At 46.9% G+C, this 17,596-nt stretch overlaps 1 protein-coding gene across 1 annotated transcript in view; it reads left to right on the forward strand.

Moving 5' to 3' along the window:
* The window catches only part of LANCL1 (LanC lantibiotic synthetase component C-like 1 (bacterial)), a 16,485-nt gene extending 149 nt beyond the window's left edge, over window positions 1–16,336 (forward strand). Inside the window, exons 2-8 of the mRNA XM_010014127.1 lie at window positions 7,524–7,735; window positions 11,608–11,743; window positions 12,046–12,192; window positions 14,244–14,426; window positions 14,840–15,016; window positions 15,310–15,382; window positions 15,923–16,336. Coding sequence (XP_010012429.1) covers window positions 7,524–7,735; window positions 11,608–11,743; window positions 12,046–12,192; window positions 14,244–14,426; window positions 14,840–15,016; window positions 15,310–15,382; window positions 15,923–15,999 — 1,005 coding nt within the window. The 3' untranslated portion in view covers window positions 16,000–16,336. The remainder of the gene's footprint in view (window positions 1–7,523; window positions 7,736–11,607; window positions 11,744–12,045; window positions 12,193–14,243; window positions 14,427–14,839; window positions 15,017–15,309; window positions 15,383–15,922) is intronic.
* Window positions 16,337–17,596: the final 1,260 nt, after the last annotated feature.

Consider the following 17,596-nt stretch of genomic DNA (forward strand, 5'->3'; position numbering starts at 1 on the left):
GCCGAGCAGATCGTATGGAGCAGGAGCTCTCCAGAGCTGAATCTAGGTCAAGCCAAGGCAGATCACAGGGTTTTTTGGGTGTTTGAATGATCACAGTAGATCCCGCTCAAGAATAGTGCTTCTTCTGCATGTTTTAATCCATTGAAACAAAGGGCTGGAGCAGGCTCCAAGCTGCAGAGACTGTAGCGTTGCAAGGCAGCACTGGATCTTCTCTTGGTTAATAGAGCCAACCTTATACAACAGAGAGCAAACATGGGAGCTTTCGAAGGGACTGGCTCCAAATCTGGTCCTGGTGGGGATGGTGACAAGTAAACCAGTGCTCCATGAAGTAGGCAGATGCGTGAGGTAGGTCATTTAGCTGCAAGGAGTCGTTGCCTATGGCAGCGGTGAGCTTAAGGCCTGAGATAATGTCTGCCTTCTCTGGGCTGAATTTTATCTTACAACGTTGTCTGATTGGCAGGTTGCTGCATTCCTGTTCCCAGGTAGTGCCCCTCCACTTAGCCAGGGCTAGTTCTGCTCCAGTACCTGCTGGAAGGAGCGGAAATGTGAGTATAACAAAGGATGGAAGCCTTCCTCACGCTAACTTTTGTCTGCAAACCTTCCAGGAGCTTGTCTTTCTCCTGTTCTGCATTTTCAACCTGCCTTTCCTTCCCTGGGAGCACTCCTTCCCCTCTCTATTCCTGGAGCCAGGGAGGACACACCTTTCCATACTGCCTCATCCTTGGCTAGTGCTGTGTGCTTTGTCAGCTTGCCTGACTTCTGCACCAAGCCAGGCTCTAGGGAGGGACCCTGGGGTGGTTGCAGTTAATCTCATATTATTCTCATGCTTGCTGCAAGACATTTTGCTGCCTTTTTCCTTTGTCAATGCACTGCAATCCTAAAGGACAACTTTCTACATTATAATCTGGGTGTGGCTGGCTTGTGCTTGCATCCTATGGAACTTGATGCCAACAGTTTGCTTGGGAGAATGGTGTTTGTTGTGTAGGTGCTAAAATAACTCTGCAGCTTGATGACAGCTTAACAGTTTTAGTAAGGTAGACAGGCAGTGAGAGCACTCTAGAGCAGTTCCTGAGAAATGCTAGGATGCCAGTATTAAATTCCAGCGTGGGAGAACATTGATTTCATCAGTTGCTATCTGGCAGCACTCTGCTGCTGCCTGTGAATTTATGCAGGGTTTATTTTTCAGTGCTTGCTGATTTCACCTTGGGAGACAGGTTCAGTCCTACAGCCTGTGTGACCCTGCTCTGAGGTCCCCTTAGATGAGAAGCACCCCATATGTAAAGATGGTCTTAAGTCATAAGGGTACTACTTGGTATGGTGGTAGTCTACTTCTTGCCAGGAGATAAAGGAGGAGTACAATTAGCTGGTATTAGGACTACACCCCACTTCCTTAGGGTGGCTTGAGGAGCTTCATGTTGGAAAGTGACTGCAGGTGTGAAGCAGTATTTGAGAGCTCTGTCAGGATTTCAGCTCACTGTTACTTAGAATCATAGATTCATAGAATAGTTTGGGTTGGAAAGGACCTTAAGATCATCTAGTTCCAAACCCCCTGCCATGAGCAGGGACACCAGACACTAAACTATGTCGCCCAAGGCTCTGTCCAGCCTGGCCTTAAATGCCTCCAGGGTTGGAGCATTCACAACTGCCTTGGGCAACCTATTCCAGTGCCTCACCACCGTCACTGTGAAGAACTTCTTCCTTGTATCTAACCTAAAGTTCCTCTGTTTAAGTTTAAACCCATTACCCCTTGTCCTACCACTAGAGTCCCTTGGAAGGGAGTTTCTCAAGAGGGATTCTTCTCTTTACCTCCCAGGGATCATTTCCCATTGGAACGCAACCTTCCCACCTTAGCTAATAGGATTAGGAAAAACCCCATAGGCAGATTTCCTGCAGGTCACAGCCAGCGAAGGGAAGTTTGCAGATATTACACTGTATCTTTGCCACCCTCCCTTCTTTTCTAATCCTAACTACATTAATTTATTCAGTGCTGGTTCCCGGAGACAAAATTAATTGGGCCAAGACAGCAGCTTTTCCCTGTAATTGCTTATGTAGAAAAGGCTTGTTGAGTATCTTCTCATGTAAATCATTGCCCAGCAGTCTGAAATCATCCCACACTCTTGTGGCTGCTAATAAGAGAGATTTGAAATACGGCTCTCTCAGCGCAAACTCTGCGTGAAATGTAACATACTTGAGTGTACTACATTACACCCAGTAATACACAGCATATGCTGGCGTTTTACTTTGGTGCCTGTTTCTTTCCCAACACAGTTGATGGAGCCCTGTTCCCCCGGCCAGCATTTGTGCTAGGGAAGCCATGGCTTCTTGGCATGTGAAACTGGAGCAGAGGGAGGGAAGAACTTATATTTTCAGCTCAAAGGCAGTGAAAACACATTTTGGATCAAGATTATCCAGCATATGGCTGAATGCTCTCAAAACAGATTTGAATTGGCTTGTTAGAGTTTCAGTCAGGTCCCCATAGAGATCAAGGCCCGTAGGCAACACCAGGTACGTGCCTGGGTGTAGACCAGGCTTAGCTGTTGTGTTCTGTCTTTTAAGCAGTTTAGCCAGACTGCTGCAAGAGCTTTTGTGGTCTTAATCTGTTTCACTGGTATCAAAGAGTTGACTGAGGGAAGGTAAACTGCTGTCAGCTAATCCTGAATCAGAAGCAGTTCAAATCCTGGCAGAAGTCAACTGCCTCATCCATTTTCACATAGATCAGCATAAGGATGCTGAAGAGCACATGCACTGTGTGCTGCTATTCCTTATAGTGCAAGAGGCCTTGCACCAAAGATTACCTTGGCTGGAAGCCTAGACAATGGAAAGGGAATGGAAGGAGACTGACTCCTATCACCTCCTAGCTAACTGCAGAAGCTGGGAAGTTCCCAAGTCCAGTGCCTGCTGGATTGTTGTGTCCTTCCAAGACAATGAGGTGATCTGCCTTCTGAAATGGTGTATAAGGGAGAGATTCCCCCTCCTCCACATTATGGCAGTGCCTTTGGAATCCCTTTCCCATGTGAGCATTCCCTTCTCTAGCAGTGTCATACTTGCGGCTTTTGGAGCTTGAGGGCCTCTGACACTGGTGATTCCAGCTGGCCTGCCCCATCCACAGCTTTTGGCTGGCAAGTGGAGACAAGGAATGGGGCTGAGTTGCCTTTTGAAAGAGCTCTTCAAAAGACACACCAGATGAAATAAAAGCCATTTAAGAAGGCTAGAAATCCTGACCAGACCAGTTCAGGAAAGCTTCTGGAAAAAACCCTTTCATTCATTTTAGTGCAATATCTTAATTTAATCTGAGAACCCAAAGAACTTGCATCAACAAAGAGTTCTGTTCAGAAAAACAGAAATCCTCAGACAACCCCTACAGAATAAGAGGCAATGAGGCTGCATTCGATGAGAGAATAGAGTGCCTTGTGTCACCCACATAAACCACATTGCTGCCAAGTGCTTGGTGAGTAGTCTTTGTGACATCTCTGTTCTTGTACTTAGTATTTGACTGGACAAGGATCAGAGTAATGGGATGTAAATTTGAAGCTGGCCTTACTTTCAGAGAGTTGGATCAGATCACCTCCACGGATTCCTTCTAACATAACATGTTGTAGGGTTCTATGGTGGGGTAATGGGTATTTTGGCCTGGGCTGGGTTTTGTTTGTTCATTTGGGTTTTTTTTAGGGGGAATGTTTCTTTTGCTTTACAAAAGCAGCTTTGTTACCCAGGTTTTAAGGCTGGAGAAGAAATGTCCCGTGTCCCACAGTGCACTAGAAAGACAAGCAGTAGTCAAATGCACCTGTAGCTCACCAGGCAGTTCTAGTCATGGCATGATACTGCCCTCCAGAGATGTCTCACTGTCCCATTCAGCAGGGCTTTGGCATGTATTTATAAATGCAATATCCCATGTGCCTGCACCAGAAAAGACCTTTATTATCATTTCAGCTGGGCAGTAAAGCTATGCCACCCCCTCTGTAACTTATCCCATGCCTGACTCATTACAATGACATCAGGCTCCATCTCTGTGTGCAGAGATGAGTTACCACTTTTGCTCCTGTGTTTGACATCCTGCTGTGAGGGTGCTGACTTACCTCCCTGGGTCAGTGCAAGATCTTGGAGCTCTTTATTACTGTAGTGGATGGCAGGTTTGGAAATGGTCCAAATTAGGCCAAGAAGTCCCCTCTTATGACAACCTAGCGCCCTCTGTGAGAGGACCACTTTGCAGCTCAGCTCCTGGTAGACAAGGAGACATGGTCAGAACAGCCTAATGGGCATCCCTGCTGGTGCTGTCAGCAAGGGGACTGCAGTGGCACTGACACCTCTCACTTTTATCCTCTCTTCAGCGTGGAGGGGAAGCTTTGTCTCACTACTGCTGTTCTCCCACCAGCAGAACTGTTTGCAGTGGTAGTGCAAGGAAGCTGAGGTGTGGCTTTACTCCTCTTTGATCAGCAGAATGTCATCTGGATGAGATGCTCTTTCAGCCTGCTACAGTGCTTTCGCAAGCAAGAGCTTTCCTGGTACCTCCAGTGATGTCTGCTCTGTTGAAAGCAATGGTTACTAAAGTCAGAGCCATCATCTCTAGCCAACTGGTGCAGACAAGTCCATTTCTACTATGTAGATTTAAGCCTCTTCCTCTGCCCACCTAAGAAGAAATCTTTAAGGCAAAGCACCCCTCTGCATCCACAACACCCCTCATACAGGATGGCAAGGGATGTTGTTGACTATCCTACTGAAGATGTTAAATGAACAGGCTTTGTGGGAGACATGCAGGACTGATTTTTGCCTCTTGCTTCCCTGCAGTGAGCAAGCACCTCAGACATTAACACTCCAGTGTATTGGCTTCCTGCACACCAGAGATGACAGTTTCAGTCATCAGAGCCCTGCTGAAGGGTATAGCAGTAGCATGTGTGTTTGCTGCAGTCCTGCACCATCAAGTGATGTCTGATACATTCTCCATCACACGTGGCTATGCAGCAGTATTTTGGCTCCATGCGCTGCAAGGAGCAAAAACCTTGGAAGTCTGAAGAAACTACACAGAAAAAGGTCCAAGAGTAACCAATAAACAGATCAAAGCCCATGCATCTTTGGCAGTAGCAGGCCACAGGCAGCCACTGTTCTGCTGGAAGCAATCAGGAGTCTCAGAGGTCAAAAAAATAGGTCACATTTCCAATTGGGACACTGAACACAGAAATGGAGCAGATCCACTGCTTATGTAGTCACATTTGAATGATGATGCCATGTTTGTGTAGCACTTATTGCATACCAAACACCCCGTCAGTCGGAGTGAGGAAGGTATTACTGGAAAGGGATCTGTGGAATAGCTTCTACAGAACAACATTCTCTCACTTTAGAGCCAAATTCATTAGGTGTGGAACTTCTCTTGTCTCCAAGCTCTGAAATATGCTGCCTGTATCTTGGCACACAGGATACAGGAAAATCCCCACCCAGGTGACTGCATGTTGTATACCTCTACATATGTCTAAACATTGCCTCTTCATGCACGGACCTGCCCTCCTCTGCTGGCCTTCCCTACTTTTGGGCTCCCAGCAGTGTAACAACAAGTGGGCTGAAAGCAGCACTACATTGTGCCTTCTGATCAGCTTGGGACTATGAATTCCTTCAGGACTGAGTTGAGGAAATTTGCTTTAGATTCAGTTTGCAAGGCCTTTGGTTTTAAAGAAAAAGGAAAAATGAATGATTTGGGGAAGCAACTCATCCCATCCATCCTTCAGGTCAGTGGTGTTTTAGAGCCTTTCCTAAAGATGCTTGGGCCTGGAGGAAAGGGAGGGAGAAATACTTTAGAAGAGAAGAGGCAAAGAAGGCAGAGGAAAACAATGCTGAGACATTGACTTTCTAAGAATTCAGTCCTGGCAGTGGTCTTAGTGTGGTAGTTACGTACGTAATGAGGGTGGTGTGATGGCAGTGGGAATAGAAGCTACTTACAAAGCACAAAGTTGTATATTAAAGCAGATAAGTCAAGAGTGCACGTTGTGCTCAGACAGCTCTCAGGCCTATTAAAGTCTAGAAGCTGTGCTAGCTGCTAAATAAATCAGGGAGAGTCACTTGAGATCTGCAAGCTGGAAGAGGAGGGTTCCCCTTTAAAGATGGGCTTCCTATGCACATCCTTACACACTTAAGTGATGGCCCCATACGTCTGAGCTCTCTCTGGAAATGCTAACCTAACGCTGAACTGCTTAGAGAGAGTACAAGGTTATTAGCTTCATCAGGAAATAGAAACTTGCCCTTAATATACATGTGGAATTGAATTGTCTGCAGCACGATGCTTTGGAGATTACCCATGCAAAATGAGAAAACAACCTACATTTTAAATTGTCCTCAGTACCATGGAAAGTAATTTTGCAGCATGTTGCCCCTCTTCACCTTGCCACGGCAAGATCTGCAGAGATGGGCTCTATTAATTTAGGCTTAAATGCAGGACCTGAGGCGTCTTAGAAACAGATGCTGGTAAGAGGAGAAATAAGCTTTTCTCAAAGTAATGTAGGCCTAGGCCAGTAGGTTTCTGCTGTGCACGTTTGAGGGTAACTTCCAGGTCAGAAGGATGGTTCAAATGTGTCAGACCCTTCAGACACAGACTTACTTAGGACTCAGTCACCTACTAAAAGCTTCAAGAGCTGGCTGAAGACAGGGCAGGCAGAGGCAAAGAACAACAACTGATGTGACCTCTCAGTAGCAGAGTTGTTTCTCTAGCTGGCCAGCCCATTGCAAACCTCCAGGGAGGACCACACAGCCTTTTCCAGCATTCCAGGTAGCTGTTCATGTTTCACACAAGGGCTGGTTGCATGAATGACGTGCCACAGAGGAGAGACAGAGTCAGGCAGCCCCTTTCTTTTGTAGGACACACCAGTCCTCGGTGTAGGGCTTGGGACCTGCTCAGCAGCAGGAGGTGATGCCCACGAAGCTGTAACAACCTTACTGGTGCTTGCCAGTGGGAATGAGGGGGTAAAAAAAGCCAACTAGGATGTCTTAAGGGTGCAGCTTCCCAGTGCTGATGATGTGTCACTTCTTGTAAAATCCAATCCAAGCTAAGAGACCCAGCCCTGTACCTTGTGGCCTGGCAAAATATATTGGATAATAACAATCCAGTTCTACTCTGCCACAAGTACCATCTTGCCCAGAGATGATTGTTTTTTTCCCCACCACTGTTTAGCAGCAGTCCCAGGTACAGTTGATAGATTTAGGTGGGTTTGTTGAGATCTCATCTTTTGCTCCTCACTACTAGAATTGCGCTTAACCTGTGTATCAGAAGCTCTGCCATCATCCAGGACCTCCTGGGTCACACACTGCTGGTTGTCTTGACCTGCAGTCCACTCATAAGCAGCATCAAGTACAAGGAGGTCACAAAGCAGGAAAAGAAGCTGTGGATGCTGCAGCTATGGGTTATGCCCTCCAGAAGCCTGTCTAGAAGGCTTATGCCCTAGATGAGGCTGGAAGCTGGGCTTTTAGGTTCACTAAAACAGCCAGGGCGCAGAGCAAGAAAGGTGAACTTTTCTGGTGAGTGCAACCTTTATGTTCCTTTTGCAGGCATTGCTGTGCTGTATTTGCATCTATATGATGTGTATGGAGACCCAGCCTACCTTCAGGCAGCCCATGAGTACGTAAAGAAGAGCCTGAGCTGTCTGACAAGACGATCCATCACGTTCCTGTGTGGAGATGCCGGGCCCCTGGCAGTGGCTGCTGTTGTCTACCACAAACTGCAGAACCAGAAGCAGTCAGAAGACTGCATCACTCGGTAAAAAGCTTGGTTATGTCTTGGACCTAATGTTCCTCTTGCTCATAGAGCTGGTCTGGGCTTGTACTGGGCACTCTCTGCCAAGCCTGGATACAGTTTTTGCAGCCTTATGAGCTGGATAATCCAGTAACATAAACTAGTTCTGCCATGAGCTCAAGGACAAACGTGCCTGTCTGGCAGCCTGCAGGCTGGGGAGCAAGTTCAGCTGCTATTGCCATCTTAAAAATAGTTCTGATCAACACAGGAAGACAAAAATGCCTGAATTAAACCCCATAAGGTGAGGTTTGATATATTTTCAGAACCCTTCAATTTAGCTTTGCAGCCATTCTGATGAAGAGGAGAAAAGTGGTCGGATTATTAGATAAATTTTGTCACTTGCTTCCACTTTCTATTTGTTAGTACACTTTGACTTAAACCTAAGATTGACAGCATCCTTTCAACTGCTGAATGCAGCTGGTTATGATTCATTTCTTTCTATTTCTATTTCCTGCCTTTCCTCAACTGTTTCAAATGTATTTTTGTTGGGTACTTAAAGACAAAAAAAGGACAAATAAAGCGGTCCTACAGTCGGATCAGCATGTGGCAGAGGAAGGAAAAAAGTAAAGGAGATGCAGTTGCAAGCTTTTCCTGCTTAAGGGAGATCAACTTTAAGAAGGTGAGAAACAGCCCTGCAAAGAGTCTCCATTTACCTGTGGTCAGCACAAAACCAAGACAAAACCCCTGAGGCTTCAGAACACTGAGTGCCCTTGAACAGCCATGAGCAAGTGATGTGTAATAGCAATTAAAGAAAGCCACGGGTGGGAATCAGGTGCCTGTATGTTTGGACACCCCTTACCTAAGAATAGCTGCTGGTTTACGTGGATATAGTCAGTCTGAGGACAGAATCTTCTTTATTCTTGAAATAATCTGTGGTTTAGGTTTTGCTTAATCCCGTGTCAAAGTGGTGAGTCTCGCTACGATCAACAGTTTTGCTAGCAAAAAGGGAACTGATGTGTCAAATAGTACTGGTCAGTTTTGCTCAATGCATAAGCCCCAAGTTGGGAAAAATCCCTAATTCTTCCTGTAATAGCTCTCCCCTCCCTTCTGTATCTGTATCCTTTCTGCCTCAGTTCTGTGGGAGAATGAAAACTCATGATTAATTCTGCACTGCCATCTAATGGCACAGTAAAGGCAGAGCCCTGGAAATTGGTTTCTTTATACGTTTTGAGGGGAAGCAAAAAGCAAAGCTTGGCTTTCTCAAAGGAGCAGTTAAGACTGTCCTTCCTGTGCCACCAATTCCCAGAGCAGTTAGCTTGACCATGAGGCCTTTAAAAAGAGAGTATTTTATTGAGAAATAGCTCCCTTAATCACAACTCTTAAGTGGGTTTGGAGGATGCTGTTTAGTTACAGAATAGTTGCTAAGGTATGCAGTGCAGGTGCATAGAAAGTGCATCTCCATTGCAGCTGTGGAGGAGGAGGTCCTCTGTCCGTTTTATTCTCCTAAATAAAGGTCTTTTAAAGCACCTCATCTTTACAGAGCCTGAGGAGAAAATCCATCAGCCAGGTTTTACCTGCAGTGGAATAGACAGGAGCTTGTTTTTCCTTAGCTCCTTGCTCTTGCCTAAATGAGTTCATGACCAACAAATGTGCTTTTATGCTCTGGAGACTAATGCTTCAGGGCAGCCCATTTTCCAAGAGCCTGTGAAAATCTGAGCCGTGTTCCAGGAGTCCTCTTTTCCCACCAGTCTTCCACCAATTCAGAAAGTCAAAGGTTTGCTTTCAGAGCTGGTGAATACAAATATCCTGTTCTACAGCTGCCTCGCTTGCCCTCAGGCCAGAAACTAGTGATTTTTGCCAGTTGAGGTAATATGTGAGCAGGAGTAGCTCTTCCTTTCAGGGACCTTGATTTATCCCCTTGCACCTGAAAAATGCATTGTGCATGCAGTCAGTCCAGCAGCATCCCAGCTGCACACATGCCATGCAGCCCTGCCCCACATTTCAAACCCAGAAACCACAGGCAGGCTTCCACCCCTGATGGTACTGCCTGAAAAAGCAGCTAGAGTTAGAAGCAGTAATGCAAAGGGAGCAAGGATAACAGCTCCCAGTCTCCCCACAAGATTTCACATCCAGACCTCAGAAAAGCCCTACTGTGGGTATTACTGTTTATCCACCCATCCATTCCTTCTATTGCACCTGACATCTCATTGCTGAACAAAATCACCAGCCAGAAGAGAGTTCATCTGCTGAAACACTCTTTTCCTCCTTGAAAACCCTCCTCTTCATCTGCCTTTCTTGGACTTAGGGACAGGGGACATGAGGAGGTAGCAGAGCTTTCCTTGCAGCCCACACAGCTGAGAGAGGGACCTTGTGCTTACTCCTAGTCTTGGATGTAGAGTCTGTCTCTGGGGTTTAATCAGTGAGAAATCTTCTCCCATGGAGCAGTGCACATCTCAAGTGATACATGAAGGGATGGGGCCCATCCACTTTAAGACACTGCTTTCTCCTTCAATATCCCTGCGCTCTCTGAGTCCAGTGCCAAAGGGATAGTTTCCTGCTGTGGGGAGTCACAGCCCAGCATCCTCTCTCTGCTCTGAGGGTACTTGGAACATTTGGTTGCTTCTTTCCTTTGCAACACACTGTTCTGCCCAGGAGCAAGGGCTGCCAAGGCACCTTTTCTGCTCCTTGCACTGCTGTGACAGAGAAGCCCTGCACACACACACACACACACACACACACACACGCAGAGCTCTCCTGGCTGGTTTCTTAGCCCTTTCCCTGTTGCAGCCTCAGCAGGAGGCATCTGAGGGAACAGGCTTGAGGCCCCTTTTGCTGGTATTTGAAAGTGATGCCATTCTGCAGATTGCTGTCTTGGGGGTGAACAGAAAAATAAAGGCAAACCCAGCCACATCCCTGCCAGCTGCCTGACAGGGAAGAACATCCAGCCTTGCTGGAAATGTGATGAGAGGCAGAACAGGAAGAATGGTGTTCACAGTGAGTTGAGCTACAAAGCACCAGTGTGAAGAGCTGTCAGTCTCCAGTAGCACTGCAGGAACGTCACCAGCTTTGCAACATGGCAAAGAAAATACATGACTCCAGCAGACCTCTGGCTCTGCACTTGTGGGCTAAAGCCAAGCTGTCCTCAGTGTGGGGCTGCACCAGACAGCCCATGGCACTCACTGCTCAGCCCTCCTCACTACTGCCCAGCTCTCCCTAGAGACGATTGCTTACACATGCCATAGAGGCTTGATGTTAAACAACATTTTCAGCTGCTTCTCCCCACCTCCTACCTAGATGTTTAGCTCATGGAGGTTCCTCTTTCTCCACTGACAGTAGAGCCCTACTTGCAGGCATGGAGAGAAAGGGGCTTTTCTGTCAGGATTTATAAGCACAAGAGGTGAGATTTTTTTCCACATACCATCAGCACTAGTTTGACTTTCTAGTGTTCCTTGAGCAGCCAAATTAAAGATACCAGTTTTACTTGAAAACAGTCATTTTTGTCTGAGGGTCTGCCTTGCCCATAGCACCACAGGGTGGTAATAGTGGGCAGGCTTTTCCTGCACCTTTCCTGAGCAGTCAGCAACTTTATGCTGAACATTTCCTGTAGCCCCACAAGTAGCTTTTCTAGAGCTGGTGCTCTAAAAACCAAGCACGTAGTATGAGTGCATTGTAAAAAGCTGAGCAGAATAAAGCAATAAGCCAAACAAAAAGCAAAGGGGATGGAGGGATTTCACACCTTGTGTAGCTGGAAGGCTGAGACCCAGAGACCGGATTGACATCTCCCATGGTGCAGGCAGCATGAAGGAACAAGCCATGGTCTTGAGCTCCAGTCTCAGTGCCTGGTTACGTGGCTTTGAGTGGCCTCTGATCTCCTCCATGTGAATTTCTCTTTGCAGTTTGCTCCATCTTCACAAGCTCGACTCCCGAGTGCCAGATGAGCTGCTGTACGGGCGCATGGGCTATCTCTATGCACTCATGTTTGTGAACAAGCACTTTGGAGAGGAAAAGATCCCTCAGAGTCACATTCAACAGGTACCGTGGCTGCTTCTGACTTTTTAGCTGTCTCCTATGCAGCTTATCTTTGGGAAGGTAAAAATCAATGCTAGATATAGAGAACTCTGGCAACAAGGGAGAAACCACATCACAGTATTACTGCTGCTCTTCCAAAGGGACAAAGCACAAAATGCACCCCCACCATCCATACATTTCACTCCCTCACCCACACTTCCCTCTGCTTGGGCAGCAAACGAACTCTGTTGTTGTGGTCAGGATACTCACTGTGCTGTGTCCAAGCCAGCAGCATTTCCCTCACCAGCATCTGTTCCCATCCACAGGTCTGTGAAGCTGTTGTTGCCTCAGGAGAAAGCTTGGCCAAAAGGAGGAACTTTACAGCAAAGAGCCCACTGATGTATGAGTGGTACCAGGAGTACTATGTAGGAGCAGCCCATGGTTTGGCTGGGATTTACTACTATCTCATGCAGGTAAAAGGCACTGGAGAGGAGGGGCCTTTAGCAGCTGTTTCATGTCTCTTTGAACAAGGAGGAGCAATTGAATTAGCTCTTGGTGATGCCAAGCTGGGCCAGATCCCTTGTCTTATGGACTTATTCCTGTGTTTGAGCACAAATCTCCACTTCTAAAGGTTTTCTTTGAGTCTGTGAGATTGAATTTCCCGCCTCTGTGGAGATCTGTAGAGAAATGTGACCTGCATTATACCAGCAGTTTCACATAATGGAGGCCTGTAGGTCAGCTGGGTCTGAGCTTCCCCCTCCTTCCTTAATTGCTTATGAAGTATTCCCATTTGTTGGCATCAGTGGGATTCCTGCAATCCTGAGGTGGTGCATTTGCAGATCATAACAGAGTGAGAATCTCTAAGAAAACTATGGTCAAAGAGATTGTGTTGATCACAGGGAAGTGGGAAATGCCTTTGTTTCCAAATTGGGGCCTGCATCTAAGGTGGCAATTCCCCTCTGTGGGTCACTGTGCATAAATTGACAGTGCTTAAGCTCTTAGAAAAACAACATCAATAAATAACATTCCATTTTTAAAGCATTATGGGCACCCACTGAGCAAGGCAGATTATTTTAACATAGCAATATTCATAGAAATAGGTGAGATCTTTTATTAGACCCAACTCTCACAGCAGGTGGAAAATAAGCCACCAGAGGTTTCAAGTATTTGAGCTTTGCTTCAGGACCCTCAAAGTTCAAGCCCATCCACAGGATAAGCAGAGTTCCTGTGAACAGAACCCCCTTATGTGACTCAGAGAGGAAGGGGTGGTTGGTGATGTTTAAACAGAAGGAGAATGCAAGGTGTACAGAGCAGCAAGTTGGGAACAGGGGAGGCAGCAGTGTGCTGTGAGCTCAAATGTGCACCAAGTCCCTGCACTTGTTCCCAAGCTGATGTTTTAAATCATTGTAAGTGTAAGCCCCCCATAAATCCTGCATGGGCTTCATGCTTCTCTGCTGTATGATGTACAGGGAGGCAGGATCAGCCAAGCAGGATGCATAAAAAGCCTCGGGGGAAACAAACATGGGAAATAGGGAGAAGAGGACAGTGGACTTTTATCTCTAATCGTTTTACAGCACAAGTGTTGATGTTGAATTTTCAAGTTCAACCTGGGAACAGTATGAGCCTTAGATGGGAGCGCTCGCTGCAGCCTGCAGTGGGATAGTTGAACTGCACACATTGCATATGGGGCAGTGTCATTGGAAGAGGACACTGAAGTCACTCTCTTGCTTCCATCTGAGGTCAGCAGCGAAGTCACCCCCTTGCAGTTACCCAGAAACAGCTGTGAAAATGCAGCATCACAGCTTGGTAGCTCAGAGCTGAGATGCTATAGGTGCTAGAAATCAGTCCTGGTGTTACCACAGAATCATAGAATGGTTCAGTTTGGAAGAGAGCTTAAAGCTCCTCCAGCTCCAACCCCCTGCTGTGGGCAGGGACACCTTCCACTAGAGCAGGTTGCTCCAAGCCCCTGTGTCCAACCTGGCCTTGAACACTGCCAGGGATGGGGCAGCCACAGCTTCTCTGGGCACCCTGTGCCAGCGCCTCAGCACCCTCACAGGGAAGAGCTTCTGCCTCAGCTCAACCCAATCTCCCCTCTGGCAGATTAAAGCCATTCCCCTTGTCCTGTCCCTACAGGCCCTTGTAAAAGGATGCCCTTGTATTCATCCCTAATTCTGATTTTAGACTGCTGATCTCTTTACTCCAAGTCTGGGTACCTGAAACTATTCCTACCTATGTTCAGGAGAACCAGCAGCAAGCCCTCTTCCTTAGAGGTCTAGATTACATGCCAGGGCAGTCTGCAAGCAAATGACTGGAGATAAGTCTCTGCAGAAGGACAGAGCAGCCTGGGGCCAAGTGGGTATTTGTGATGTGTGACAGCCTGAACAAAAGAAGTACTTCATTTACAAGGAGCAAGAGGGGACCATGACCACAGTTGGCTTTGTTTCTGCCTTTCAGGAAGATCTTGGGCCTCTTGGGGATAGACAGAATGGTAATTCTCCCTGATTTAATGCTTTCTATCTCTTAGCCTGGCCTTGGAGTAAGCCAAGTAAAACTGCACAACACAGTCAAACCCAGCGTGGACTACGTCTGCCAGCTCAAGTTCCCTTCAGGCAATTACCCTCCCTGCATCAATGACACCAGAGATCTACTCGTCCACTGGTGCCACGGGGCACCAGGTGTTATCTACATGCTTCTCCAGGCCTACAAGGTACCAGAAATCTTGCAAAGACCCTTTAGGAGTCCCTAAATGTGGAACTCCGTCATGGAGAAGACTCTCTTGAGACCCTGTCTGAGAGTAGGATTGCTGGTTACAGTGAAATGACCCCATGGGGACCACTGACTGATACAGAAAGCAGTCTCTTGAAAATTATCTCTGAAAATAGCCATCAGCTGCATTGGGTGTCCTGTTGCAGGTGACTGGTGACAACTAGTGCAAAGTAATGAACACACAGCCCCATTCATCATATCAAAACCATCCTCCTTTAAAGTAGAGAGCAAAGTCATAGCATTAAGACTTCAGAAGGAGAGCAACTCATTAACCCAAGCTTCCCCATCACACATGGATGCTCTTTGTGTGGAGGAAACTGCCTCAGTAAGGGGGAATATTTCATGTCTCTACAGGTCTTTGGGGAACAGCAGTACCTAAATGATGCCCTGCAGTGTGCAGAAGTGATCTGGCAGTATGGGCTACTGAAGAAAGGCTACGGCCTGTGCCATGGCGCAGCTGGCAATGCTTACAGCTTCCTGGCACTGTATAACCTCACTCAGAACATGAAATACCTGTACAGGGCCTGCAAGGTAAGAGCCTGTGTGAGGAAGGGAGAGGGGATTATTCACTTCTATCTTTTACATCACTGCCATTGCCTTTGAAACCCAATTTCTAGTGTGGCAGAGATGCAGCTCAGATCTGAGCAGCTCCACCAGAGTGGGGTGACTGTGCTCCTTCAGCAGCACAGTCACTGTCTGACAGTCTATAGAGAAGGAACATCCTGCAGAAGCCTTGCTCTGCAAGCGATAATGTGAGCATGAGGGTGGTATTTTAAGATCTGTCTTTAACAAAACTTCAACACCTTTTGTTCCTCTCTCCTCAGTTTGCAGAGTGGTGTTTCAGCTATGGCCAACATGGGTGCCGGACTCCAGACACTCCATTCTCTCTCTTTGAAGGTAACCTCCATCTCTAGGCTTGTGTTTTGCTCCTGGGTCTGAGCCAGTCCAGCACCAAAGAAATCCAGATACATGCTCCACTGAAGTCTGCAAAACTCAGAGAATGGGAAGGAAATTGTATTCCCTATTTGTACCCTTTCCCCAAAGCAGTCTTCTTGCAGCATAGGCTGTCTTAGCTGGAGCATCTTGTCCTCTTTGGCCTCTTGCACAGATTCTGGGCAGTTACCTCAGTAGGGATCTGAGCCAACACCACCACAGGGTCCAAAGTTCTGCAACAATACTCATTGTTAAACCTGTGGACAAGTAAAGCAGAAGGGAGAGAAGTGGAGGGGGGAAGACCCATCATGTTTTCCCAGGTGCTTTTCAGCTTCAAAATGCGTTCCCCAGTGGCATACTGAAGTTGCTTGGGAATCCTGGGTGATGTTTAGGACCTTCTGAAAATATCTTCCTTTCTTCTGTCTCCATGAGTCATTCAGGCCCTGATAAAATGGGTGTCCATAGGGAATGTCTCTGAAGCACATTGTGTTTTCTGACCCTCAGGAATGGCTGGAACGATTTACTTCCTTGCTGACCTGCTGGTGCCAACCAAGGCCAAGTTCCCTGCATTTGAACTCTAAACCTGAGTTTGGCAGTTTCCTGCCTGAATCCTTCTGCACTTGGAAAAGCAGTTTGGAGCAGCTTTCTCCTCCTTCCGAACTGTTGTTTGTTCACCTAACTGAAGGGAAACCCATCCTCCTGAGGGCATGCTGAGTTCTCTAATACTTCTAGTCATCTCATTGCATTGCTTCCGTTTAAAAGACTGAATGCAGGTTTGGCTGGTGTCTCTTAAAAACAGAGGGCTGCAGGTGGGAGCAGGGAGAAAATACACAGGATTGGGTTGGCTACAGAGTTTTGCCATTTCCGGTATCCCATTTTCGGTATCCCATTTCCTGGGTGAATGTTTTCTATTGAATGCATCTTTGGCTATTTATTTTTTTTGTGCTGACAGATACTAGCAGGAATTTAGTCACCTTTGGAAAACAAAAGATGAAAAACTGGGACTATTGCCCTGCAAGTTGCTTGTTTTCCTGTCGGAACACCCAGGGAGCAGGCAGTTCAGTACCTGGGCTGCTCCACGTAAAGCAAATGTGATGGGCTGTGGAGACTTTGTATATGTTTTTTAAGCATCAAATTGCAAGTGGCACAGCTGGGACTGTCCTGAATTCCCACTCACCTGCTTTAAAGGCAAAGGCTATGTATAGCTTCTGTGCATTTTTTCCCAGTGACAAATGATTCACTAGTTTTTGTGCCTATTTGCCACGTTATGCTAAACCTTGCAAAGCCCATTCACCATCTAATGGCAAACTCCAGTCTAAAAGTGAGCTAAGCATGCTTGCTGGTGTGGTCTCTTCTGCTTAGCTTTGAAGGTTTATTTTGCAGTCTTTCTTTAGTTGTGTATGAATGTGATAGGTGGTGCCAGGCCCACCAGCAGCATAGGAAAAGCAATGTATTCCACTGAGTTCTGCCAGCATTTAACCTATTCCCTGTATGGATGTTGTTTACATGCTTTCTTTTATAAGCTTTCTTGAACCTGGATAATTTGAGTCACTTGTTTGCCTTGTTACTGCTTCTTGTAGCTTGATATGCAACAACACATCCACCCACCTGGAACATCTGCTCTAGGTTAAATAGCTTTGACCCACCGAGCCGATCAGATACTTGCAAGGGACCTGACCCTATAAACAGCATTCTTAGCACTGATCATGAGCTGAACGCTGAGCACAGTGAGTTACTGATGCAGCTATAGTGATTTATGCTGTTTGAGAGCAGCTCCTCAGCCTGCACACAAGTGGATGTGGGTTTTGATCTTTAAGGGCCCAGTTGCTGGGTGCCTCAGGCCACCTAAGAGCAGGTGAGCAGCTGCAGGGCAGCACAAGCAACCTCCAAGCCAGCACTCCTGCACCAGTGATAGTGAAGCAGAAGGACCAAACCTGGCACACTAACACAGCTAGCTGACGTGCTTGAATGCAAGGTAGCCTAGCCACAGCATAGGCAGACCCTCAAGAACCTCCTGGATGGGCTGCTCCAGCAAAGAGTAGAAACTATTCCTGGAAGGCTGCCTGTTTCCTCAAAAAACAGCCTCCTGCTGCCATCACATGTTTCTGGAAGTTCATCCAAAGACAGCCTGAAATGCAGAGAAGCTCAGTCTGCTTTGGGCTGGGCATCCTTGTCAGA

This window comes from Nestor notabilis, unplaced genomic scaffold (assembly GCF_000696875.1).
Source record: "Nestor notabilis isolate BGI_N333 unplaced genomic scaffold, ASM69687v1 scaffold1105, whole genome shotgun sequence".
Lineage (NCBI taxonomy): Eukaryota > Metazoa > Chordata > Aves > Psittaciformes > Psittacidae > Nestor > Nestor notabilis.